Raw genomic sequence first — 27,844 nt, forward strand, 5'->3', positions numbered from 1 at the left:
TCCTCATGTACGAATATTCGTGAATGATTTGATGTACACGTTCAGATGATATCTTTACAATGTCTGCTATCTTGATGAATTTGACATTACGGCCATTCAAAATTATTTTGTGAACGTTTTCGAGTTTTTCGTCGGTGACGGCCTTTTTTGGCCGTCCACTGCGTTCACCGTCTTCGGTGCTCGTTTCACCACGTAAACTTAGCATACCAATGAATTACGGTCGATTTTCCTGGTGCAGACCCCAGAAACTCTTCATCAAGCCAAGATTTTGCTTCAACTGTAGGTATTTTTTCCTTTCAAAAAGCAATATTTTATCAGAACACGAAATTCTTTTTTTTCCATCTTTATTCAAATAACAAAAGTAGCTACACTCACAACGCAATATCTTACAAACTAATGGTCGGACTGCTTTCAAATTGTGACACGTATTGTTTGAAGGTTGGTTTTAACTAAAAATCATATGGATTTAATACTAGCACTGCCATCTGTGCATCAGACCGGAGACTTTTCAATTGGCCTAATATAATAAAAACTGAATAAAAAATCATTGAAATGTGCATTTCTGAAACGTTTGTTCAAAAAATGATTCAACGTGATGAAAACTTCCATCACGGCGAATCAGCAAACGTTTTCCTAATCGTTACAAGTTTATGTAATGAAAGAAAAAAATTTAATGATAGGAAAAACATTCATCTTTGCACAACTTTTTTGACGGGCAGTTTAAACAGGTAAAGCTGTAATATTTGGACAGTTTTACGCTCACCGATTTTATTGTTCTCTTTACAGCAAATAGAGCTGCATCATTAGCTGGAATATTATGGATTATGGGAATGGTGCCCTATATTGTAGTACGATCTGGAAATTATGAAGGGATAAGCATATTCGTGAAGTATTTTACGTGTCTTTTAGCTCCAAGTGCGATTTCATATGCTTTTGATGTGATTTCGTTGTTTGAAGTACGAAATATTGGTGAGTTAACAGTACATTTTAACACAGGTAAAACAATAAAAAATTTAGCAGAAAGTGTCTAAAACTTTCTGGGATAAAACAGGGAAACAGCTGTTTTGGTGTCGAGGTTTTTCGAGCTGATTATAAAGGGAGTTTTTTTTCGAGGTATATAACTTTAAGTTGGCATTACTGTTCAAGATGGCGACCGATTTAACAGCTGTCAAGTGATTTATTCTCAGTTTGGTTTAGCAATTCATCATGAATAGACTCACGCTTGCAAATAGTGCAATTTTATTTCGAAAATAATGGTTCTGTGTGGAATACGTATCGCGCACTACGTCCATTTTATCGTCGACAAAATCGTCCATCAGAGCAGTTAATTCGATTAACAATGGAACGTTTTCGCACCATGTTTACTCTTATTGATAACTCGCATCCCCAGAGACGCCTTACGGTGCGTACAGAAGAAGCTATTGCTGCTGTAGAGCGTAGCATTAAGGAAGACCCGAATGAGTATATCCGCCATCGAGCACAGGAATTGGATCTGTGTCCATACAGTTTATGGAAGATTTTGCGGAAGGATCTTGGTTTGCGTGCTTACAAAATCCAAATGTGCAAGAATTGAAGCCAAACGATCATCAAGTAAGGCGTAGATTCGTCGAATGGGCCCAAAATGAGAATGCCGTTGTTCCCGATTTTCATAAGCGAATTTTGTTGAGCGATTAAGCTCACTTCTGGTTGAATGTCGAAACACCGTTACATCTAGAAAAACTGACTGTTTGGTGCGCTTTATGGGCTGGTGGAAGCATTGGTCCGTACTTCTTCAAAAACGATGATGGCCAGACCGTTACAGTCAATGGTGATCGGTATAGAGCCATGATTACTAACTTTTTCATCCCTGAATTGAACAACCATGATGTCCAGGAGCTGTGGTTCCAACAAGACGGCACAACATGTCACACAGCTCGTGCCACAATCGATTTATTGAAAGACACGTTTGGTGACCGCCTAATTTCACGTTTTGGGCCTGTGAATTGGCCTTCAAGATCTTGTGATTTAACACCGCTAGACTACTTTCTGTGGGCCTATGTAAAGTCATTGGTCTATGCGGATAAGCCACAAACCCTTAACCATTTGAAAGACAACATTCGCCGTGTTATTGCCGATATAGGGCCACAAATGTTGGAAAAAGTCATCGAAAATTGGACGTCCAGATTGGACTACATCCGAGACAACCGTGGCGGTGATATGCCAGAAATCATATTTAAAATGTAATGCCACAAGATTATCTTGCAGATAAATGAAATTCATGTCAATCGAATAATCCATCGTTGTTTTATTGCAATTTAAAGTTCTATAGCTCTAAAAAAACACCCTGTATATCAATTTGATGTCCTGAATTCAATCATTTTTACCTAGGAGCTCAAATTTTTAAGATATATAATTTTAGAGAAATATAAGTAACATTATTACTCAAAGCCGTAAGTGTAGTAAGCAAAAGTAGAAACGAAATTTGTATTTTAGTTATACAAAATACAATATTATTTCGTACTAACAACCAAAAAAAAAACATTGAAGAAATCAAACACTCAACACTTCGAAAGCTTCTTTTTCGCGACATTCTTGAATGTCCCTTTTTAAACTACAGCAGTAATCTGCCATCATGTGCATGTCCCATCTTCCTTGGTAGCGGTTCTCCATAACTTTAATATCTTGAAATCTTTCACCTTGTTCCTCACTCATGTCCCCTAAATTTTCTGGAAAACGGTCTAAGTGGCTACTGGCTGTGTAAATAGAGTATTTTAATACTAGTATTGCACCCTAAGAATTCGAAACTATTAAGCATCTTGTTAACCATTTCAACATAGTTTTTAGCTTTATGTTTGCCTAGAAATTTTTATACAACTGCAACAAATGATGTCCAAGCTTCTCGTTCAACTTGATTCATTGAATTTATGAAGGCAGGATCCTTAATTAATTGTCTTATTTGTGGGCCGTCAAATATTCCTACTTTAAGTTTTTCTGTGCTCAACTGATGCATTTTTACTCCTATATGACCCATTCTTATAAAGGGCCTTTACAAATTGCTTCATCAAGCTCAACTTTATATGTAACGGAGGAAGTATGTTTTTTCTCTTACTTACCCGAGTTAGGGGATTAAAAAGGGTCAGTTCTGGTACCTAATAGGCAATGGTTCCACTATTTATAGATTTACTCAGACACTTACAGACTGACAATAAAACCATTGTACCTGCATCAATGAAAATATAATAATTTTAGAACTCTCATATAAATGAATATACTGAATAAAACCCACATTGGTAGATAAGTTGAAGTAATGTAATTAAAAAAGTAGAGCTGATAGAAAAAAACGGATTGCATGTACAGAATTAGCCTCCCAAATATATTTGAAACCAGGTCTAAAATCCCAGGCACCAAAAAAACAACTTCAAGCAACTGGTTATGGTAAAAATCACGACAAACTTATCACGAAAATTCAATCACTAGTATTGCTATTGATAATTCGTCTGTAGGTGCTTCCTGGAGTAATGCTTTCGAGACAAATCCAGAAAACAGCATGAATATAGGAGGAATCCTGCTGATGATGATTTTCGATATATTCGTATACATATTCGTCACCCTGTATGTGGAACAAATATATCCTGGAGAATTTGGAGTCCCTCAGAAATGGTATTTTCCTTTCACTATGGAATATTGGACAGGAGAGAAGGTTTCAATATGTAAGTAATGAAACATCAGCTGCGGCAGTCAATCAACTACTTTGCTGTCTAGTCAAATAAATAACTATTTTCAAACTTCAACACCCTGTAGCTTAGCAGATATCTTGGTTAATCATATATTTTTTCTTTAAAGCACTGTCAACTGCTGACAACTTTGTGTTTGGTTTTAATATTTGCTTTAATTCAAACCGTCTTCACAATGGTTTATTCCATTATATCTCAAAGAATTGCTCATCCCTTACAAAAATAAATATCAAACTCAAAAACCTCATCAAGTTAATATTTCAGCGAATGGTCGTCAATCCACTATCAAGGGAGAATTTTTTGAAGAAGAACCTTTGAGTTTGAGACCAGGCATCAAAATCGAGAACCTTTGCAAGACCTTCGGTGCCAACGATGCTGTTAAAGGAGTTTCGATGAACCTTTACGAAGACCAGATAACAGTTCTTTTGGGACACAATGGCGCAGGTAAGACCACCACCATGTCCATGTTGACGGGGATGTTTCCACCAACGAAGGGTACTGCCACCATAAACGGGTACGATATAAGGACCCAGATCGCCGAGGTTAGGGACAGCATGGGCCTTTGTCTCCAACACAACGTACTTTTCGACGACCTGACTGTGAGGGAACACTTGATATTTTTCAGCAAACTGAAGGGGTGTGATGGTAGTGAAGTGGAGGCAGAGGTAGAGAAGTTTTTGCAACTCTTGAGTTTGGAGGATAAGGTGAGTTAAAATGCATAAGGTGTTCTTTTTAACTTGGAATATTCCTATTACCTTTTTGATTTAATCTTCAGGCTGACTCAAAATCGAAGGAACTCTCTGGAGGAATGAAGAGAAAGCTTTGCGTGGGAATAGCTCTTTGTGGTAACTCGAAGGTTATAATGCTCGATGAGCCAACAGCAGGTATGGACCCTTCAGCCAGAAGATTCATTTGGGAGTTTTTACAAGAGCAGAAAAAAGGTGAGTTTTTAAATTTTGATAAGATACCATGAGCAAGCCTTAGGATTATCATCTAGAAAATTTGTTGAGGATGAGTGTACTGTATAATGTCTGAAGCGTTTGATCTCATGGTCTTAAGTAAAAGTCATTTCCAGGAAGAACAATTCTTCTCACGACACATTTCATGGACGAAGCAGATCTACTAGGAGACAGGATAGCTATAATGTCTGGTGGTGAGTTAAAGTGTTGCGGTTCCAGTTTTTTCTTGAAGAAAAAGTATGGCGCCGGCTATCATCTGGTTATTGATCAACTTCCCAGCTGCAAACCCAATAACATCACAAGATTGCTCGCTGAATACATTCCTGATATATATGTAAGTCTTGAGGGAAAACAGTAATTCGTATTCTCTCCAAATATTTCGAAAAATAAAGGGTGTTTATTTTAGAGCTATAGAACTTTGAATTGCAATAAAACAACGATGGATTATTCGATTGACATGAATTTTATTTAACCGCAAGATAATCTTGTGGCATTACTTTTTAAATATGATTTCTGGCATATGACCGCCACGGCTGGCTCAGATGTAGTCCAATTTTGACGTCCAATTTTCGATTACTTTTTCCAACATTTGTGGCCGTATATCGGCAATAACAAGGCAAATATTGTCTTCCAAATGGTCAAGGGTATTTGGCTTATACGCATAGACCAATGACTATACATAGCCCCACAGAAAGTAAGCGGTGTTAAATCACAAGATCTTGGAGGCCAATTCACAGGTCCAAAACGTTAAATTAGGCGGTCACCGAACGTATCTTTCAATAAATCGATTGTAGCACGAGCTGTGTGACATGTTGCGCCGTCTTGTTGGAACCACAGCTCCTGAACATCATGATTGTTCAATTCAGGAATGAAAAAGTTAGTAATCATGGCTCTATACCGATCACCATTGACTGTAACGTTCTGGCCATCATCGTTTTTGAAGAAGTACGGACCAATGATTCCACCAGCCCATAAAGCGCACCAAACACTCAGTTTTTCTGGATGTAACGGTGTTTCTACATACACTTGAGGATTAGCTTCACTCCAAATGCGTTAGTTTTGTTTGTTGTTTCATCGCTAAACAAAATTCGCTTATGAAAATCGGGAACAACGGCAATCTCATTTTGGGCCCATTCGACGAATCTACGCCTTACTTGATGATCGTTTGGCTTCAATTCTTGCACATTTGGATTTTGTAAGCACGCAAACCAAGATCCTTCCGCAAAATCTTCCATAAAGTGTATGGACACAAATCCAATTCCTGTGCTCGATGGCGGATAGAATCATTCGGGTCTTCCTCAATGCTACGCTCTACAGCAGCAATAGCTTCTTCTGTACGCACCGTACGGCGTCTCTGGGGATGCGAGTTATCAATAAGAGTAAACGTGGTGCGAAAACGTTCCATCGTTAATCGAATCAACTGCTCTGATGGACGATTTTATCGACGATAAAATGGACGTAGTGCGCGATACGTATTGCGCACAGAACCATTATTTTCGAAATAAAATTGCACTATTTGCAAGCGTTGTTCAGGCGTGAGTCTATTCAAGATGAATTGCCAAATCAAACTGAGAATAAATCACTTGACAGCTGTTAAATCGGTCGCCATCTTGAACAATAATGCCAACTTAAAGTTATATACCTCGAAAAAAACACCCGTTATTTCGAAAAATATATCAAAATAGATGGAGTGGTGGAAAATGATGGAGTGGTGGAAAATGCAACATTCCTTGAAATCATCTGTTCTTTCTTTCAGATCGAATCAAACGCAGGGACCGAGTTAACTTATCTTCTACCAGAAAAATATTCGTCTACGTTTCCAGATTTACTGTCTCAATTGGAGGACTACTCCGATAGATTAGGTATAAGAAGTTTCGGAATATCTCTAACAGATCTGGAGGAAGTGTTCATGAAGTAAGTATAAAATAAAGTGTATCAAAGACGTTTTCACCATTCGACCATTTGAGATAATACAAATATCTAGATTCGTTCATTCTATCCATATACCTTAGATGTAATTGATTCGTTTTGCAGAGTTGGCACCAACGAAACTGGTAAGATGATCTCCAAGGAAAGGGACAATAATACAGTGGAAGGATATACTAATGGTAAGATTTTTCATATTTTTTTTCGACGATTTAGATGTTTTCTGCAGATCGGTTCATAAATTAAAAATTCGTATTAAAAAAACCTCAAGCTACATGTTGCGTGCAAAGTTCAGTGTTTTTCGAAATTCATTGTTTACCGAACTTGTGATTCCATAGTAAAACACATTTTTTGGCAAAATTCGATTTTATTATCCAACATAGTTGCCCTCCAAGGCGATACCAGCGATTATTGCTATCTTCCAACTTTTCAATACCATTTTTGTAGTACGATTTGCCTTTCGCTTCAAAATAGGCTTTAGTTTCGGCGATATCTTTTTCATTGGCACTAAATTCCTTTCCAGCGAGCATTCTTTTCAGGTCTGAGAACAGGAAAAAGTCGCTGGGGGCCAGATCTGGCGAATACGGTGGATGCGGAAGCAATTCGAAGCCCAATTCATGCAATTTTGCCATTGTTTTCATTGATTTGTGACACGGCGCATTGTCTTGATGAAACAGCTTTTTTTTTTCTTCAAATGGGGCCTTTTTTTAACAGTTTCATCCTTTAAAAGATCCAATAACGCTATATAATAATCGCTGTTGATGGTCTGGTCCTTTTGGAGGTAATCAATGAATATTATACCTTGCACATCCAAAAATACTGATGCCATAACCTAGCCAGCTGACTGTTATGTTTTCCTCGCTTTGGATTCGGTTCATCGTGTGCAGTCCACTCAGCTGACTGTCGATTGGACTCCGGTGTGAAATGATGGAGCCATGTTTCATCCATTGCCACATACGATGCAAAAATTCAGGTTTATTGCACTTAAACAGCTTCAAACACTGCTCAGAATCATTAACACGTTGTTTCTTTTGATCGATTGTGAGCTCGCGCGGCACCAATTTTGCACACAGCTTTCTCATGTACAAATATTTGTGAATGATATGATGTACACGTTCAGATGATATCGTCACAATGTGTGCTATCTCGATCACTTTACGGTCATTCAAAATTATTTTGTGAACTTTTTTGATTTTTTCGTTGGTGACAGACTCTCTTGGGCGTCCACTGCGTTCACCGTTTTCGGTGCTCATTTCACCACGTTTAAACTCAGCGTACCAATCAATGATGGTTGATTATCCTGGTGCAGACCCCGGAAACTCTTCATCAAGCCAAGATTTTGCTTCAACTGTATTTTTTCCCTTCTAAAAGCAATATTTATCAGCACACGAAATTCTTTTGTATTTGTATTTCAAGGATCCAATCAGCGAAGATACGATGTTGCTGGTGATCGTTCAGCTTGACTTCTTGTGTTAACTTAACTGTAAAAGCTGAAGCTCTACGTCTGAATGCAAAAGACGGTGTAATATCGTTTCTGGAATGCCTAATTCTCAAGATCGATAAGGAATCGACAAACCTAGGTTTTCGTCAACACTACGTGCTACAGCAGAAATATTCTCAGTTGTTATTGACCGACGCACACGGTTTTGATTCCTCACATCACTAATTTGCCCCAACAGCTCAAATTTTCAAAGTTTCACCTTTTTTCTAGAGAATTTGAACAATTTCAACATGTATTCGAAGCTTGTATTGTTCCATTATTAGTAATGGAGAACTTTTTACTAAAAATATTTATTTTTTTGTCCAAATATAATTAGGAAAATTGATGCTTAAATAATATCAATATTTTCGCAGTAACAATAAACACAAATTATATGGAAGAGGGAATGACTTTATACAAGAACCAGATCATAGCCATGTTCTTGAAGAAGTTCCTGGTTACCATACGGTCATGGATGATGGAAATAATAAAGACCCTTTTGCCGATTATCTATATAGTTGTTGTAGTTTATGCAGCTAATACTTCTAGTGACGAGAAGAGCCAAAACTCTAGAGAATTTTCGCTTTCCGATTATTACACTCCCTTAACATTGGTAGATGGCGAGTCATCCAACGATTATATCAAATTATTGAAGGGTCAGAATCAGCCTTACAGCCTAGTTGAGGATATTAGCAGAGAAATCTTGAACAAGGTGAGGATTTCCAAAAAAAACATTTCAAATTCCACTATCAGATATTTTCAATTTCTTTTTTTTTATTTATGACACGACGCATTGTCTTGATTAAATAGCAGCTTTTTTTCTTCAACGATCTTTTTTTTAACGATTTCATCCCTTAACCGATCCAATAACGCTATACAAATAATCGCTGTTGATGGTCTGGCCCTTTTGGAGGTAATCAATGAATATTATACCAAACACTGATCAGAATCATTAACACGTTGTTGCTTTTGATCGATTGTGATTCCTGGTGCAGACCCCTGTCTAGGCAGGAAAATAAATACTTTGCTGATTGATATGTGGCTCCAAAATTAATATTTGCTGTCAATCGGAGAAAAAATTTATTTTTTTTATGATTTTCCTCTTAATTACAGACAGCAGACGATACATACGCTTTCAAATATACATATATCATAGGTGCAACCAATACCAAGGACTCCCATGTAGCCTGGTTCAGTGACGAAGTTTACCATGCTCTACCACTATCTTTGCAGATGATGATAAACAGTTTCGTGAAAGATGATAGTTTTCAACTGAATTTCATCAATTATCCTCTACCCCAGAAAAAGACCGACCAGGTAAGTACACATTTTAATATCTCGTCTTTTTTCGGATATACGCAATAAGAATAATCTCTTCCAATAGATGTTTTCAATAATATGGTAGCCCTACATCAATAATAAAACTAACCTCCCTTGAAGTATTGCATTTTCGATGATCTTTTTTTGGTTTATTTGACCTATTGACTTCTGTATGTACCAAAAAATATTTCACAACAGTGAACAATTTCAAATTAAAACTCTATCGTTGTCTAAGGCTTAATGAGATATTTAGTAGTAACCTTCATGTTATGATATAGTTTTATTCAAATTCATGATTATTTATGATCACGCAGTTGGTTGACTTATCTCTCTGAAGAGAACAATAAAGGAAACTATTATTATTTGAAATTCCTTTTCTTTCAGGATAAAGAGATTGAAGACATAAGCAAGGCAGTAAACAGCCTTATGGCCATCTCGCTTGCAGTTGCTTACATTGGAAATTTCTACATAATGTTCAATATAAAAGAAAGAGTGTGTCAAGCCAAGCACCTACAATTCGTCTCTGGTATAAACGTGTTCATTTTCTGGTTGGTCTCCTTCATTGCCGATCTGTTAACGTATCTGATACCTGCTGTCGCTGTTGTAATCTCATTTTCTATCATCAAACCATCAGGCCTGGCTACTTTTGAGCATCTGAGTAAGTATAATACCTAATACAGTATTAGTGGAGGTATCTCACCGTTGTTTACAGCTCAGTACGGTTTAAGACTGAACCAAGCATTGACACGTTCATTCCTAGCGATGATAACGTGCTCAGCAAAAATAGATAATATTAATGCTAAAGAATGTACTAGTTTTCATTTTTTTGTTAAGGATTAATTCTAAAAATTTAAGTAAAATGAAACAAAAATGTGGAAGAATCATTGAAATATCTCCAGAAATGAAAAAGTTATGGGACTTTGAAGTTGCGCTTGGAAGAATAATTTCATAGTACGCAGCGTCTAGTGTGTGACGTCACGCCACTTACACGAGGCGACTGGTATTCGCAGAGTGCTTACGAATTCATTGGTGTACAATCACTTGTGCCGTTCGTGTCGTGTTTTGTTCGTTACACGATGGCTGAAATAAAAAAAAAATCCTACAAATATTGTATTGTGCCTATGTGTGCAAGCACGACAATTAAAAACCCCAATAAATTGTTTTTTCATGTACCAAATGACATGAATCAAAGGAAGAAGTGGTGCAAATTAATGAGGCGTGACTTAATTGGATCTAAAACTACTTCATATGTGTGTGAAGATCAGAATTGCTTCATACCTGATTTTATACGGGCAGTAAACATTACTTTGTTCTCTTTTTTCTTTTTATTCCTCACATAATGTTTTGCCATTGATAATGGATAGACTTCAACAACCAGTACTCAACTACAAACTGTTTATGAAACGTTTTTTTAATAAATCATCGTTATAAGATGAACCATGATGAAGCAAACTCAAAAGTAGATACTTACTTGAAAAGTTTATCTCCTTTTATTTCAGCACTGACATAAGATGGATTTGAAGAAAAAAACTCCATCACTGCGAATATATCTATTTTAGGCAAATTGTCACTTTGTCCTTCCATGAAGCCTTCTTCAATTATGGTGACATAAAAAAAAAACTCGAGTTAAAACTACACTGTACAACTACAAACGGCGCGAGAACCTTGGCGCGGCTAAGTATTTAAACGTAATTTATGGTGTAGCGATCACAGGCAAGTAGCGTGACGTCACAGAAGAGTCGGAGACCAAAGACGTTCCGCGCTAAAATACGTAAATTTAAATAATCTATTTCTCATACATTGATTGATGGATTTTCAGAATTTTTTTACTGATTTATCAGTTTTGCTCTATATTTTAATTCTATCTTGTCAAATATAGTATTATCAACATCACTAAACTAGTCCATTAATTGTACTAAAAACGTCATTTACCTTTTTTTAAATTTCAGGTTACCTTAGTTTGCTCCTGTTCGACTTTGGTATAGTTGTTATGCCGTTCATGTATATATTTTCTTTCTTCTTCACGGTTCCATCTACTGGCTATTCCAGGATGTGGTTCCTCAGCTTTGCCGCAGGTAAAATTACCTTTATTCAGATTCGTTAGATGTTCCAGCTCCTACAGGAACTTCTTAAGGTTCCTCTTATTTTATGAGAGTCGAATGTTTGAGAATGAATAAAAATTTTCCACAGGTTTTCCCGCAGTTTTCGTCATGTTCATACTGAGATTATTGAAAAGTGATTACGCTATCCTGAAATGGATACTTAGGTTGTTCCCTCATTATGTAGTGACAGAAGGAACCTTCAACCTTACTATGTCTTCATCGTTTAAAAGTGAGTAATTTTTTTTGTATCTACCAGTTCACTTTGGACTAGAAAGGAACGTCGAAACATGTTGACTTATATACACTGCGCAAAAAAATTAACGCACATTCTGAAAATCTTAATTTTAATGAAAATTAACTCTACATTGACTTTATAACTTATTTTTTATCTTCTCTCGGGAAGGTTTTGAACGAAACAAGACACATTAAATGGAAGAAAAATTCAATCTTATGTGAAAGAAGAGAAATAAACAATTTTCAAAATACTGGAATGCTGATAAGTGATTTAATACTTGGTATTTCCACCTCTTGCGTTAATTACAGCTCGGCAACGACGGTTCATACTCAAAAAGAGTGATCTCAAAATGTTCTGATCTAATCCTTCCCAGATTTCTCTGAGTTGGGTTCCTAAGTCATTAAGAGTAGCTGGATGATTTTCTGAACTTCTCAGCCTTCTATTGAGGTTGTCCCAAACCTGTTCAATCGGATTGAGATCTGGACTTCTTGCTGGCCATTCCATTCGAGAGACTTCAACCTCTTCAAGGTACTCCTGAACGAGGCGCGCATGATGGGGTCTGGCATTATCGTCCATAAAAATGAAATTCTCACCAATGTATGGGGCAAATGGCACTACATGCTCTTCAAGAATGTTCCTTATATACCTATCAGCATTCATAGCTCCATTATCAGCGACCACTAGGTCTGTGCGAGCAGTCAAAGATATTCCACCCCATACCATAATCGATCCTCCCCCGAAACCAGTAGTATTCAGGAAATTGCACTGAGCATATCATTCATGTGGACGTCTGTATACAAGGGAACGTCGATCACAATGGTAGAGGCAGAATCTAGACTCATCTGTGAAGAGAACTCTTTCCCAATCAGCCTCTTCCCAATGGATATGCTCTCTCGCAAAATCCAAACGCGCCCTTCGATGGGCTGGGGTAAGAGCTGGGCCTCTTGCCGCGACACGAGGCCTTAAATCATATTCTCTGAGGCGATTTCTTATTGTCTGAGTGCTAATTTGCACCCCATGAGTTTTCTCCAGCTGATTTTGAAGGAGGCGAGCGGTTTGCAAACCGTTGTCTCAACGAAGAAACTTTCAAGTAACGTTCTTGAATGGCAGTTGTTACCCGTGGTCTACCCTGTCCTGGTCTTCGGACATTCATACCTGTCTCCCTGAATCGCTGCAACATTCTGGACACACTTGTATGGGAAACTCCAAACCTTTCTGCAATTCTTGTGTATGTCCACCCTTCTTCTCGCAAAACTACCGCTTGGGCACATTCCTCTTGGGTCAAATTGCGTGTTTCGCTTTGCATAGCGATCGAGTGTAGAAAATCAAACGAAAGAAAAACTATTGATCACTAGAATTGATCGAGAACAACTGATTTCAGAATGGAGCCAATACATTCAAAATCTGATAATCTCATCTTTTTTTATTCCTGCTGGGAAAAAACATCTGTATTGAAGAAAAACGTTGAAAGTAATAAATAATAATAAATAATAAATAAGTTTATTGAAGCAGAAAAAATATAACAAAAAACAGTTTCTGAAATACAATTAATTTGTAAGGTACGAACAAACGTTGAAAGTGGATAACATATGCATGCATAATTCTGATAAAAATAATTATCATTGACAACACCTTCAGTTGTAGAATAAATTTGAGATTTCCATAATGTGCGTTAATTTTTTTGCGCAGTGTAGTTACGTCACTGAATAACGTTTGATTTAAAGGATTTAATTTTTGCCTTCGGACGGACAGAAGAAAAATATACTTTGATTCACATTCAAAAATATTAAATTATTTTATTTTTATTATTATTAGTTGATGGGACCAGTCCTATGAGCTTCGACGAAGGTGGTTTAGCACTTGGCATTGTGTACACCTACGTCTCCGCCGCTCTGTTCTTCTGCATCATCTTCCTGGCTGATCTAAAAGTACTCTCCAACCTCAAATACATGATTTTCCCCCAAACCATAGCAGCCAAACCACCCACCACCATAGATGAAGACGTCAAAAACGAGAACATCAAAGTCCACGAGACCCCTCTTCAAGAGCTGCTGTTCAACAACGCCCTGGTACTGAAGAACCTTATCAAGAAGTACAAGAGCTTCACCGCCGTCAACGGCCTCAATCTGACGGTGAAGAGATCCGAGTGTTTTGGCTTGCTGGGTGTAAACGGAGCAGGCAAGACCACTACGTTCAAGATGATGACGGGAGATGAAGCTATAAGTGGAGGGGACGGCTGGGTCGACCAGTACAGCATCAAGAACCAAATGAAGGATGTGCAGAGGCGTATTGGGTACTGTCCACAGTTTGACGCCTTGATTGACAATCTGACGCCGAGAGAGACGCTGAAGATCTTCGGTCTGATCAGAGGCGTGCCGAGGGGAGATTGTGACCACATGGCGGAGAGACTGGCCAGAGAATTGGACTTTGGGCAGCACTTGGACAAGGAGGTGAGGCAGCTGAGTGGGGGCAACAGGAGGAAGCTTAGCACCGCCATCGCGTTGATCGGAGATGCACCCATCATCTTTCTGGATGAGCCTACCACAGGTAAGAAAATCTTGATTGATAACATAACTTAATAATTTGTTTTCTTATTGGGATCGAAAAAGCTTAGTGTTCGTTCTAGGAACCTTGGAAGGATCATATTCATTAAAAATAGGATGCATTGTCTTGGCATTAGGAGCTCTTGATCATGCACGTATTGCACCCGTGGAGAGAAAAAACACTATATAATTTTCATTGTGATATGATTGCTAGTTTATCCAGATGAGGGGTTCAAAAATGCCGTATATTTGGCTGTTTTCGTTAAAACTTCCGAAAAATAAAAATGAGAGTAGAATAGTTACAACACCAAGACCTTCCAGTTCTAGAGTTCCAATGAACTCCAATATCTGGAATGGTTTGAAGGAGGTTACTTCCTCGATCCTGCAGGTTCCTCTCCAAAAGCATTTTTTGAGTTAATGTTCAATGGATAGGCATCCTGTGACTAGGTGATCTGGAGTCTCTTCCACTTCTTCTCGAAATCTATACTCGTCAGTTTTTTACACCCTATTCTCATAGGTGCTTCCTGAGGAGGTGTAGCTCGTTCCTACTGAAATCCAGATAATTTCTGTATCTTGCAGTATTACAGGTTCGAAGGAACTTCTTGGAGTGATTCATCCCTGGAAGATTCCGCTAGAGTATCTGCGCTTTTTCTTGGAGCACAGAAAGGTTGCGGCTTGCTCCTTTTCTGCCAAGTTTTTCCTTTGATTCCCGATTAACCTAGAACCTAGTCTAAAAAGACCTTAACATTAATGCCTAATTGATTACTTGAGAGCTCAGTGCTTCAATAGCTCGTTGACAAACAGAAAGGATGCAATTTCTTTTCAAGTTTGAGGCTTACCTATGTCGATATTGTAGGCATGGACCCAGGAACCAAACGCCATCTCTGGAACCGCCTGTCAGCTATCCGAGAAAGCGGAAAGTCGATCATTCTGACCTCCCACAGCATGGAGGAGTGCGAGGCTCTCTGCACCAAGCTGGCTATAATGGTCAACGGTAATTTCCAGTGTCTGGGTTCTACACAACATCTGAAGAGCAGGTTCTCCGAAGGTTTTACCGTCACCCTCAAGTTGAAGAAGATCAAGAACAGCAGCGGCTTGGAACATAGAGACACGACGCCAATAGAGACATTCATGGCACATAATTTCCGTGGCTGTGAGTTGAGAGAAAAGCACCAGGAACTGTTGAACTATTATATAAAGGACAGATCTGCTAAATGGTCTACGCTGTTCAGTGTCTTGGAGAGGGCTAAGGAAGAGCTGGATATTGAGGATTATTCTATATGCCAGTCTAATTTGGAACAGGCAAGTTTTTATCTTTTATTCTCTTTCAATGATTGATCGATTATTATGTTTTCGATTAGTTCAATCAAATTACCTATGATATGTTATAATAATAATATAATATAATGTTTATTCACTATAAACATAAAAAAATTACAGAGGTATTTATTTCACATATGATATATTATAGTGGCTATAGATTCGGTGTTTTCACGACTTTCAGTACACATGCTGCAGTTCAATTTAAAGGCTTATTTTCCGATTTTTTTAGGTATTCTTAACATTCACAAAGCATCAAAAGACTGAAGATAATATGCCAAAGAAGAAGAAGAGAAGGTGTTGCCGTTGCTGCTGAAAGGGGTTGTGAATGCAACTGAATAAATTGTATCAATTCACATCAAGAAATAATACGAATCTAAACGATCAAAATGAAGTGTTGAGAAATGAAATATTTTGATGAGAATTGTAAATATATTTTTGAGTTTGAAAACTTTGTGCTTGATTTGCCTTTTTTACCTATCCTGATCATTCCGTATTTCTTGGTTTAGATTTTGTCACTTTGAAGTTGAACTGGGAAGGTTGATTCTCAAAGATTTGAGTGGAAATGGTCTTATTAATTAAGATAAATCGATATTGAAAGTAGAATGATTTTCCTTTAGTTCCATAAATACAATTTTTATTGACTTCAAATCTATCCTGGTCATTCCGTATTTCTTGATTCAGATTTTGTCACTTTGAGGTTGAACTGGGAAGGTTGATTCTCTAAGATTTGAGTGGAAATGGTCTTATTAATTAGGTAAGATAAATCGATATTAAAAGTAGAAATAATAATATGGACCATAACCTATACCAATTCGTGTTAATTGAATGGATCAATATGTAATATCTTATATAATTGTCCGAAGTAAACCTCAAGAATAATGAAAAACATTAATTAAATTGAATAGTATTCTTGACCTCAGTTCCAAAGATGTCGTCCTTTATCGAGGACACCTATAGCCTCAAACGAATACTATGGCTGAGTAGCAAACTTTGTGTGATGCCACCTCTTGTAGGAACCAAAGTTATTTTAACAAATTCCTATAAGTATTTTTCCTATTCAACTCTTCTCTTAATTTTTTTGTTAACACTTTATTCTCTATCCAGAAATTTCACATCGCAGAGATATAAATTCATTAATCCTACATACAATTTCTTGGAAATCCTGCAAGAAATCACCATGGTTCTAAATGTGACTCTTCTGGTGGTTACAAGAACTTTTTTATCGAAGGAAATTATAGGAAATCTCTTGAATTCCTTGGAGAAGATCGATGAATATCTGAAACCTGATTGGAAAGGTTTCAAAGCAGCTTTGCGTTATGCTGTATCACAGCATGTTCTTATATTTTTTGTCTTGTCCTTAAATATGTCTAACTGGATTCTGTTGACAGGTGGATATGAATTTCATTATCACATATTCAAACATTATTATTTATATCAAATATGTATGAACAACGTTGTACTATATTGTTTTTCATCATCTCTACAGCTTCGATCTCAGGATATGAACATGAACCTCAATTCTATACTAACAGATATAAGTAATCCAGATTTCGATATTGCTGATTTATCGGCAAAAATAAAAACTTTTACGAGAATGTACTCGGCTTTGAGTAGATCGATGTCTTCATTCAATTCGATTTTTGGATTTTCGGTGCTATGTACTTTTTGTTTCGTAATAGTGGACACTTTGATGAATGCAACAGTGTTGGGTCATTTCTTGATGAACAAATTGGGAATTGCTAAAACTTCTTTCATGGTTTTTTCAAGAATTGCTTGGCTAATTTTCTCTTTGGTGAGTATTAACCACTAATTTGAAGAGAATTTGGAGATTTTTGCTTGTTTATCTGACCCTTTTCACTAGAAAAATAATCGACACTTATTCATTAAATAATTCGAGTTCTGTGTGATACTAAACTTGAAAGTTGAAGTAACTATAAAATCTTGTCCACGAATTATTTTTTTAATCAAATTTTGACGCGCGTTTCGACAAATAAGTTGTCATCAGCGGAGACTAAAGTTTTAGTGATTAACCAGATTTTCTTCTCGACAAGGGGGGTTAGATCATTCCGAATAATTATTATAATTATAAGGTAATTCAATTTTGTAAGCATAAATAATAATATGGATTATAACCTGTATAAATTCGTTTCAATTCAATGGATCAATAAGTAATTCCATAATTGTTCAAATTAACCGGAAGAAAGAAAATAAACATAGAAATTTGAATTGAATCAATGAGCTTAGTTCTAAAGATGTCGTCCTTTATTAAGGACACCTATAGCCTGAACCAGATTCTGTGGCTAAATAGCAGACTTTGTTTGATGCCACCTCTCGTAGAAAACAAAGTTAGTTTCACAAATACCTATAAGTACTTTTCCTTTTCAATTATACTCTTCAATTTTTTGTGGACTCTGTATTCTCTAGCCAGAAATTTAATATCATGGAGATATAAATTCCTTGATCCTACATTCCTCACCTTGGAAATCCTGCAAGAAATTTTTGTGGTTGTAAGTGTAACACTTTTGATGGTCACAAGAACTTTTTCATCGAAAAAATGTATAGAAGATTTCTTGAATTCCTTGGAGATTATCGATGGATATCTAAAACCTGATTGGAAACATTTCAAAGCAGCTTTTCGTTATGCCTTATTACTACATGTATTAATATTTTTTGTCTTCTCCGCGAACATAACAAACTGGATATTGATAACTGGTCTACATGAATTTCATTATCACATATATAAACACTTTTATTTATATCAAATATCTATGAATAATGTTTTAGCATATTCTTTCTCATCTTCTCTGCTTCTCAGATCTAAGGAAATGAGCTTGAAACTCATATATATACTAAAGGATGTAAGAAATCCACATTTCGATATAGCTGATTCAACGAAAAAAGTAAAAACTTTCGCAAGAGTGTACTTGATTTTGGGAAGATCGATGGTTTCATTCAATTCAGTTTTTGGACTTTCAGTAGTGTGTACTATTTGTTTCGTAATAGCAGATTCTTTGGAAAATGCAACAGTGTTGGGTTATTTCATGATGAAAAATATAGAAGTTCCTAAAAAATTGATTGCTTTTTCGAAGAGTATTTGGATTATGTTTTCTTTGGTGAGTATTGATTGAAAAAATTTATAGAGGCACTACTGCATAGTATTGGGCTTTTTGTTTGTTAATATGCTTATTTTGACCTGAAAACTAACCAACAAATATAAAGCATTTTTAATTTCAAAGATTTGATAATATGTATACAAGGTTTGTCTTACGAAAGGATTATAATATTTACTAATATACCAAGTCTATATTATCCTGTGATAAATTAGGCTGTCATTTTGAGAAAACAGTATTGTTTTGGAATTTGAAGAGCATGTCATCGTCGCAAAGTTAAATAAAACGAAGATGGAATCCAAAAGTGAAGCAACGTTTGGAGAAACATTCCAGTCCAGCCTCCTCTATACTTTATCTAACCGCTGGTTTTTTTCGAGGTATATAACTTTAAGTTGGCATTACTGTTCCAAATGGCGACTGATTTAACAGCTGTCAAGTGATTTATTCTCAGTTTAGTTTGGCAATTCATCATGAATAGACTCAAGCCTGAACAACGCTTGCATATAGTGCAATTTTTTTCGAAAATAATGGTTCTGTGCGGAATACGTATCACGCACTACGTCCATTTTATTTTGTTCAGCAATGAAGCGCACTTCTGGTTGAATGGCTACACCAACAAACAAAACAGCCGCATTTGGAGTGAAGCTAATCCTCAAGTGTATGTCGAAACGCCATTACATCTAGAAAAACTGACTGTTTGGTGCGCTTTATGGGCTGGTGGAATCATTGGTCCGTACTTCTTCAAAAACGATGATGGCCAGAACGTTACAGTCAATGGTGATCGGTATAGAGCCATGATTACTAACTTTTTCATTCCTGAATAGAACAACCATTATGTCCAGGAGCTGTGGTTCCAACAATACGGCGCAACATGTCACACAGCTCGTGCCACAATCGATTTATTGAAAGATACGTTTGGTAACCGCCTAATTTCACGTTTTGGACCTGTGAATTTGCCTCCAAGATCTTGTGATTTAACACCGCTAGACCACTTTCTGTGGGGATATGTAAAGTCATTGGTCTATGCGGATAAACCACAAACCCTTGACCATTTGGAAGACAACATTCGACGTGTTATTGCCGATATACGGACACAAATGTTGGAAAAAGTCATCGAAAATTGGACGTCCAGATTGGACTACATCCGAGCCATCAGTGGCGGTCATATGCCAGAAATCATATTTGAAATGTAATGCCACAAGATTATCTTGCGGATAAATAAAGTTCATGTCAATCGAATAATCCATCGTTGTTTCATTGCAATTTAAAGTTCTATAGCTCTAAAAAAACACCCTTTAGTAGCGCTGATCTTTCCTGATCCTCTTTTTTCTCTATTTTGTCTTCTATGATCAGTTGTATCAATTGTTACTGATCAACCTTCAACACGTGTCCAAAATACACCGTTTTTGTCTTTTAATAGTCATCGAAAAGGGTTAATTGCTAAAATTGCCGATAGGGCTATATCAGGTTGATAAATTAAATGTAGCACTCAAATTAATCCAATTTCAATATTGACTTCAAATATGCTCCCATTAAGAGAGTTTTCAGAGCATTAATAAATTCCTAAAAGCTTTTGTTAATCAAATGAATAACAGCTACTTACTCTTCTTCCTTATATTCTAATAATTGATCGAGTCCCCATGTCCACAGTAAATTTCGAAAACTCCAATTTTTCCAGATTCATTCTGCTCTTGTGTAATGTCTTTTGTGTGTTACCACCGATCAAAAATGGAAAATGGAATTGTTATTCGAAATTGTATAACTATTATTCCGTGGCTTGCTCTTCGATATTAATTTTGTTGAGCGCATATTCCCTGTATGGTAGCATTACATTCACTCAAATGGGTAGAATGAATAAATTGTTCATATTATTGGATATTACTCAAGAGGTCTATCAGGCTAGTCAAATGGTTAGTCATATTTTCTTTTCGAGGAATAATTTTGTTTATCTTCTCAAAAATTTAGCAAAGGTGGACGTTTACCTCAAAATCGACTGGAATAATTGCAGTAGTTTCAGGAGTTTTATTGTATTTTCCGTTGCCATGCTATCGATTTTTGTAACAAATGCTATTTATTGGATGAATACTATCACATTATCAACATTTCGGTACCACTTGATGAGACATTTCTATACTCTCCGTATTTCCATTTATTGTTTCACGATTTACTATTTTTCCATGTCGATATCTTATCGATTTCAATGTTCTGTCCAATCGTTGAAGAAACATCTTAAGAATTGTTCCATTTTCCGAAAGGAAGATGTTAAAAATGAAGCCAAGAAGCCACCAGCATGTGATTTTCCTTGCGAAACATTAAAAACATTCAGTAGAATTTATATGGGGATCAGTAACTCAGTTGATTCTTTGAACTCAGTATTTGGATCAAGTGTATTGCAAATTATTATTCACGTTTATATAGATATTGTGATGAATGCTTCACTTTTAATATTGATGGTGTTAGTAAGGAGAAACAGGAACAACAAATTTTTGGAAATTCTGATGTTCGTTTGCAGGATAAGCTGGATGCTTTTATCTTTTGTAAGTTGAATGATCAATGCCTTTATAAAAATCAAACTTATAATGATATCGATTCAGTGTGTTTAAGAGATTATTGAGTTTTTCTTTGCAATTATGTCTGGCTATACATTGTCAGTGTTCAATAAGAGCGCTCAAAATTTTCTGACTTCACTTCAATGCTTTCCTAATTTTTTATTTTGTCAATCTACTTTATGAAGATTAGACAGTTTGTTTGATTATAAATACAAATCTGAAAAATTCTGAAGGCGAAAGGTTTGGACAACCGTCTATACATTGGTTTGGTTTCACTAAACTTCCCTATAAGGCTACATCAGGTTGATAAATTAAATGTAGCACTCAAATTAACCCAATTTCAATATTGACTTCAGTAATACTCCTATCAAAACAGTTTTCAAAGCATTTATGAATTCCTTAAAGCTTCTCTTGATCAAATGAGTTACAGCTAACTCACTCTTCTTCCTCATAGTGTTATAATTGATCGAGTCTCCATGTCAACAGTGAATTTCGAAAACTCCAATTTTTCCAGATTCATTCTGCTCTTGTGTAATGTCTTTTGTGTGTTACCACCGATCAAAAATGGAAAATGGAATTGTTACTCGAAATTGTATAACATTTATTTCATCGCTTGCACATCGATATTAATTTTGTTGAGCGTATATTCCCTGTATGGTAGCATTACTTTCACTGAATTGGGAAGAATGAATAAAATTTTCTTATTATTGTATTTTACTCAAGAACTCTATCAAGCTAGTCAAATGGTTTGTCATATTTTCTTTGCGAGGAATAATTTTGTTCATCTTCTCAAAAATTTAGCGAAGGTGGACATTTATCTCAAAATCGACTGGAATAATTGCAGTAATTTCAGGAGTTTTATTGTATTTTCCGTTGCCATTCTATCGATATTTGTAACAAATGCTATTTATTGGATGAATACTGTCACATTATCAACATTTCAGTACCACTTGATAAGACATGTCTATACTCTTCGAATTTCCATTTATTGTTTTACAATTTACTATTTTGCCCTGTCGATATCTTATCGGTTTCAATGTTCTGTCCAATCGTTGAAGAAACATCTTAAGAATTGTTCCATTTTCCGAAAGGAAGATGTAGAAAATGAAGCCAAGAAGCCAGCATGTGATTATCCTTGCGAAACACTAAAAACATTCAGTAGAATTTACATGGGACTCAGTAACTCAGTTAATTCTTCGAACTCCTTATTTGGATCAAGTGTATTGCAAATTATTATTCACGTTTATATAGACATTGTGATGAATGCTTCACTTTTAATATTGATGGTGCTAGTAAGGAGAAACAAGAACAGCAAAATTTTGGAAATTCTGATGTTTTTTTTGCAGGATAGGCTGGATGCTGTTATCTTTTGTAAGTTCAATGATCAATGCCTTCATAAAAATTTAACTTATAATGCTGAAAATATACAGGTTGTCCAAGAATTCATCGCCATATTTACGGCCGAACATATTAAGGGAAATTCGAATTATTATTATCCCTGTTTTTTCGAAAATGTACGACTTTTTAGACGGATTTTATTAATACATATCGCCAAAATTCTTAGACCCTCCTCGTAAATGGAAAAACGAATATTTATCATGGATAGTTTTATACATTTAATCTTTATTTCTTTTACAGGTTCTAAACATACAACATACAAAACAATTTCCTTTAAATTTACATACCAATGTTTCAAAAATGATTTATATTGATTTAGCGTGTGCAAGCGATGTTTGAGTTTTTCTTTGCAATTGTGTCTGGATATAAATTTTCAGTGTTCAATAGAGCAAGAATAGTGGCTTTGTATGATGAGGGTCTGTCCAATCTTCAAAGAGTAGATAGACTAAGGATTTTCCGCACTTCATTAATCCGAATGGTGCATTTGTACCAGGAAACTAACTGCGTTCATAATAATCCAATATACAGTTCTGTGGTCTCCAATGAATGAAAGAGCGCTCAAAATGTTCTGACTTCACTTCAGTGCTGTCCTCATTTTTTATTTTGTTGATCTACTTTATGAAGTTTGTTTGATTAAAAATCTATTTTTGGATAATTCTGAAGACGGAAGCTTTGGACAACCGTCTATGCATTGGTTTGGTTTCACTAAACTTCCCTATAGGGCTACATCAGGTTGATAAATTAAATGTAGCACTCAAATTAACCCAATTTCAATATTGACTTCAGTTATACTCCTATCAAAACAGTTTTCAAAGCTTTTATAAATTCCTGAAAGCTTCTGTTGATCAAATGAGTTACAGCTAACTTACTCTTCTTCCTCAAAGTGTAATAATTGATCGAGTCTCCATGTCAACAGTGAATTTCGAAAACTCCAATTTCTCCAGATTCATTCTGCTCTTGTGTAATGTCTTCTGTGTGTTACCACCGATCAAAAATGGAAAATGGAATTGTTTTTCGAAATTGTATAACATTTATTTCATCGCTTGCTCATCGATATTAATTTTGTTGAGCGTATATTCCCTGTATGGTAGCATTACATTCACTGAATTGGGAAGAATGAATAAAATTTTCTTATTATTGTATTTTACTCAAGAACTCTATCAAGCTAGTCAAATGGTTTGTCATATTTTCTTTGCGAGGAATAATTTTGTTCATCTCCTCAAAAATTTAGCGAAGGTGGACATTTATCTCGAAATCGACTGGAATAATTGCAGTAATTTCAGGAGTTTTATTGTATTTTCCGTTGCCATTCTATCGATATTTGTAACAAATGCTATTTATTGGATGAATACTGTCACATTATCAACATTTCAGTACCACTTGATAAGACATGTCTATACTCTTCGAATTTCCATTTATTGTTTTACAATTTACTATTTTGCCCTGTCGATATCTTATCGGTTTCAATGTTCTGTCCAATCGTTGAAGAAACATCTTAAGAATTGTTCCATTTTCCGAAAGGAAGATGTAGAAAATGAAGCCAAGAAGCCAGCATGTGATTATCCTTGCGAAACACTAAAAACATTCAGTAGAATTTACATGGGACTCAATAACTCAGTTAATTCTTCGAACTCGTTATTTGGATCAAGTGTATTGCAAATTATTATTCACGTTTATATAGATATTGTGATGAATGCTTCACTTTTAATATTGATGGTGTTAGTGAGGAGAAACAAGAACAGCAAAATTTTGGAAATTCTGATGTTTTTTTGCAGGATAGGCTGGATGCTGTTATCTTTTGTAAGTTCAATGATCAATGTCTTCATAAAAATTTAACTTATAATGATGAAAATATACAGGTTGTCCAAGAATTCATCGCCATATTTACGGCCGAACATATTGGAGGAAATTCAAATTATTATTATCCCTGTTTTTTCGAAAATGTACGATTTTTAAGAAGGATTTTATTTATACATATCGCCAAAATTCTTAGACCCTCCTCGTAAATGGAAAAACGAATATTTATCATGGAAAGTTTTTATACAATTAATCTTTATTTCTTTTACAGGTTCTAAACATACAACATACAAAACAATTTCCTTTAAATTTACATACCAATGTTTCAAAAATGATTTATATTGATTTAGCGTGTTCAAGTGATGATTGAGTTTTTCTTTGCAATTATGTCTGGATATAAATTTTCAGTGTTTAATAGAGCAAGAATAGTGGTTTTGAATGATGAGGGTCTGTCCAATCTTCAAAGAGTAGATATACTAAGGATTTTCCTCACTTCATTAATCCGAATAGTGCATTTGTACCAAGAAACTTACAGCGTTCATAATAATCAAATATACAGTTCTGTGGTCTCCAATGAATGAAAGAGCGCTCAAAATGTTCAGACTTCACTTCAGTGCTGTCCTCATTTATTATTTTGTTGATCTACTTTATGGAATTTGTTTGATTAAAAATCTATTTTTGGATAATTCTGAAGATGGAAGCTTTGGACAACCGTGTATACATTGGTTTGGTTTCACTAAACTTCCCGATAGGGCTACATCAGGTTGATAAATTGAATGTAGCACTCAAATCAACCCAATTTCAATATTGACTTCAGTTATACTCCTATCAAAACAGTTTTCAAAGCATTTATGAATTCCTAAAAGCTTCTGTTGATCAAATGAGTTACAGCTAACTTACTCTTCTTCCTCAAAGTGTAATAATTGATCGAGTCTCCATGTCAACAGTGAATTTCGAAAACTCCAATTTCTCCAGATTCATTCTGCTCTTGTGTAATGTCTTCTGTGTGTTACCACCGATCAAAAATGGAAAATGGAATTGTTATTCGAAATTGTATAACATTTATTTCGTCGCTTGCTCATCGATATTAATTTTGTTGAGCACTTATTCCCTGTATGGTAGCATTACATACACTGAATTGGGAAGTACGAATAAAATCTTCTTATTATTGTACTTTACTCAAGAAGTCTATCAGGCTAGTCAAATGGTTTGTCATATTTTCTTTTCGAGGAATAATTTTGTTTATCTCCTCAAAAATTTAGCGAAGGTGGACATTTATCTCAAAGTCGACTGGAATAATTGCAGTGGTTTCAGGAGTTTTATTGTACTTTCCATTGCCATGCTATCGATATTTGTAGCAAATACTATTTATTGGATGAATACTATCACATTATCAACATTTCAGTACCATTTGATAAGACATGTTTATACTATTCGAATTTCCATTCATGGTTTCACAATTTACTATTTCTTTCTCTCGATTTCTTATCGATTTCAATGTTCTGTCCGATTGTTGAAGAAACATCTTGAGAATTGTTCCATTTTCCGAAAGAAAAATGTAGGAAATGAAGTCAATAAGCCATCATGTAATTACCCTTGCAACACATTAAGAACATTCAGTAGAATTTTCATGGGGCTCAGTAACTCAGTTCATTCTTTGAACTCGTTATTTGGATCAAGTGTATTGCAAATTGTTATTTACGTTATCATAGATATTGTGATGAATGTTTCTCTACTAATATTGATGGTGTTAATAAGGAGAAACAAGAACAGCAAAATTTTGGAAATTCTGATGTTTTTTTGCAGGATAGGCTGGATGCTGTTATCTTTTGTAAGTTCAATGATCAACGCCTTCATAAAAATTTAACTTATAATGATGAAAATATACAGGTTGTCCAAGAATTCATCACCATATTTACGGCCGAAAATATGGTTCAAAATATTATTATCCCGACTGAATTCCATTAGCGCATGTATTGGCTTGTTAGTCTGTATAAAATTCTAGGGACTATTTTGACCGAGCGAAACCAAAAAACTTTTCTTGCAAAATTGCGATTGTTTCGTTTTTTGTGTGGCGCGTAGGACCGTCTTGTTGAAAATAAACGTCGTCCAATTTCAGCGATAAAATCATCAAACATAGCCTAATTCCCAAGATCGAGGAGAAATCGACAAACCTGCAGCAATATTCTAAATTATTCTTGAGCGATTCACATGGTTCCAACTTTTCACATCACTCACTTGTCCCAAACAGGTCAAATTTTTCCACCATTTCCACTATTGCCGGCCGGGAAGGTGATTTACGATGACCTAAAAGTTTTTTATTTTTGCGAATATTCTCACCATTTTGTAGTGAATTTTGAACAATTTCAATGCATTGTTGAAGCAGATTCCATTTTGACGTAGTTTTTCACTTGTCAAATGTCAAAAAATGACAGATTAAAGAGTGACAGCTGTCAAATAGGCTATAGAAAATTAAACCTCTTATTGGATAACTCCATATTAATCACAACAATTTTTTTTTCAGTCCTTGCCTACCATGTTGGCCATATCTTGTGACAGCGCAACGAAGGCAGCTAAAGAAGTGGCAGACATATGCACCAAATACTTGAATCTCCTACCACTTGCAGCAACTGATGAGCGCAGCAAAATACTGAAGGAACAACTGCATTTATTGCGTTCCATGTCGAATTCTGTTCAACCTTTTTCTGCGGCTGGATTCTTCACCATCAATCATTCCATGCTCGGTCTTATTGTTGGCAGTGTTCCTCCATATTTGATCTTTATGTTGGAGTGTTTGCAAAAGGAGACAATAAATTTTTACGGAAATGTTACCTCATCGCATAAAAATTGATGTGAACCAAGCGTGCAACTACCATATAAAATGTTATTGTTTTCGAAGATAACGGATAATAATACTTTTGGTCATGGAGATCATTATATGGTTGAAATGTTTCAATACATTAAAATTGATTCGAATTATGAGATTCGATGTTTTAATTGTAAATGATAACGTACAAAAAGAGAAAAGGTTTGTTACATTCTTTATTGAATCATACAAAATAAATAAGTATAAGTAGAAGTTTGAATATTATTTTTTTGAGAATTTGCGTGCTTGTTCTACAGAAATAGCGGTCTATCATTTCGCCAAATGTCTATAATTTTGAGATTTGTACCGAGAATGGTCTCAAATAACTAGGTCCGAATCACCGATGAAAAATTCAAGGTCTAAATCATTTAAGTATAATTAAAAAATCAGTTGCAAACTAGCAAAGCGAATAATTCATAATTGGTAAAGTAAAAAAAAATTTTTAATATCACAGACTTCATTCAATTTTATTGTATATGATACATATCTGCTTTTTTCGAGGTATATAACATTAAGTTGGCAT

The 27,844-nt window shown here is 35.6% G+C and overlaps 2 protein-coding genes across 3 annotated transcripts in view; both read left to right on the forward strand.

Annotated features, from left to right (window-relative positions):
- LOC123672562 (phospholipid-transporting ATPase ABCA1-like) overlaps positions 1–16,053 on the forward strand; it is a 28,692-nt gene extending 12,639 nt beyond the window's left edge. The window contains exons 7-21 of the mRNA XM_045606710.1: positions 787–969; positions 3,483–3,689; positions 3,978–4,417; positions 4,489–4,654; positions 4,789–5,006; positions 6,429–6,586; positions 6,707–6,780; positions 8,453–8,790; positions 9,192–9,395; positions 9,783–10,056; positions 11,348–11,473; positions 11,589–11,729; positions 13,551–14,282; positions 15,135–15,580; positions 15,831–16,053. Of these exons, the coding sequence (XP_045462666.1) occupies positions 787–969; positions 3,483–3,689; positions 3,978–4,417; positions 4,489–4,654; positions 4,789–5,006; positions 6,429–6,586; positions 6,707–6,780; positions 8,453–8,790; positions 9,192–9,395; positions 9,783–10,056; positions 11,348–11,473; positions 11,589–11,729; positions 13,551–14,282; positions 15,135–15,580; positions 15,831–15,914 (3,791 nt within the window). The 3' untranslated portion in view covers positions 15,915–16,053. The remainder of the gene's footprint in view (positions 1–786; positions 970–3,482; positions 3,690–3,977; positions 4,418–4,488; positions 4,655–4,788; positions 5,007–6,428; positions 6,587–6,706; positions 6,781–8,452; positions 8,791–9,191; positions 9,396–9,782; positions 10,057–11,347; positions 11,474–11,588; positions 11,730–13,550; positions 14,283–15,134; positions 15,581–15,830) is intronic.
- A 1,176-nt stretch (positions 16,054–17,229) lies between these two features.
- On the forward strand, positions 17,230–27,534 carry LOC123672565 (putative gustatory receptor 28b). Of its 2 annotated transcripts, none has more exons than XM_045606715.1 (2): positions 17,230–17,393; positions 26,980–27,534. In XM_045606715.1, the coding sequence occupies exons 1-2, from the start codon at positions 17,292–17,294 to the stop codon at positions 27,304–27,306; spliced, it is 429 nt and encodes a 142-aa protein (XP_045462671.1). In that variant the 5' UTR covers positions 17,230–17,291; the 3' UTR covers positions 27,307–27,534. The 2 variants fall into 2 exon arrangements, with proteins under 2 accessions (XP_045462671.1, XP_045462670.1); XM_045606714.1 differs by lacking the exon at positions 17,230–17,393 and adding an exon at positions 20,844–21,248.
- Positions 27,535–27,844: the final 310 nt, after the last annotated feature.

The sequence above is a fragment of the Harmonia axyridis genome, chromosome 2, assembly GCF_914767665.1.
Source record: "Harmonia axyridis chromosome 2, icHarAxyr1.1, whole genome shotgun sequence".
NCBI lineage: Eukaryota > Metazoa > Arthropoda > Insecta > Coleoptera > Coccinellidae > Harmonia > Harmonia axyridis.

Excerpts from the sequence above, each read along its gene's own strand:
- LOC123672565 (XM_045606714.1), top strand. The coding sequence starts at position 20,889 with ATGTCGATATCTTATCGATTTCAATGTTCTGTCCAATCGTTGAAGAAA. Across the intron at positions 21,249-26,979 it reads GCTGGATGCTTTTATCTTTT|TCCTTGCCTACCATGTTGGC; the intron begins GTAAGTTGAATG and ends TTTTTTTTTCAG.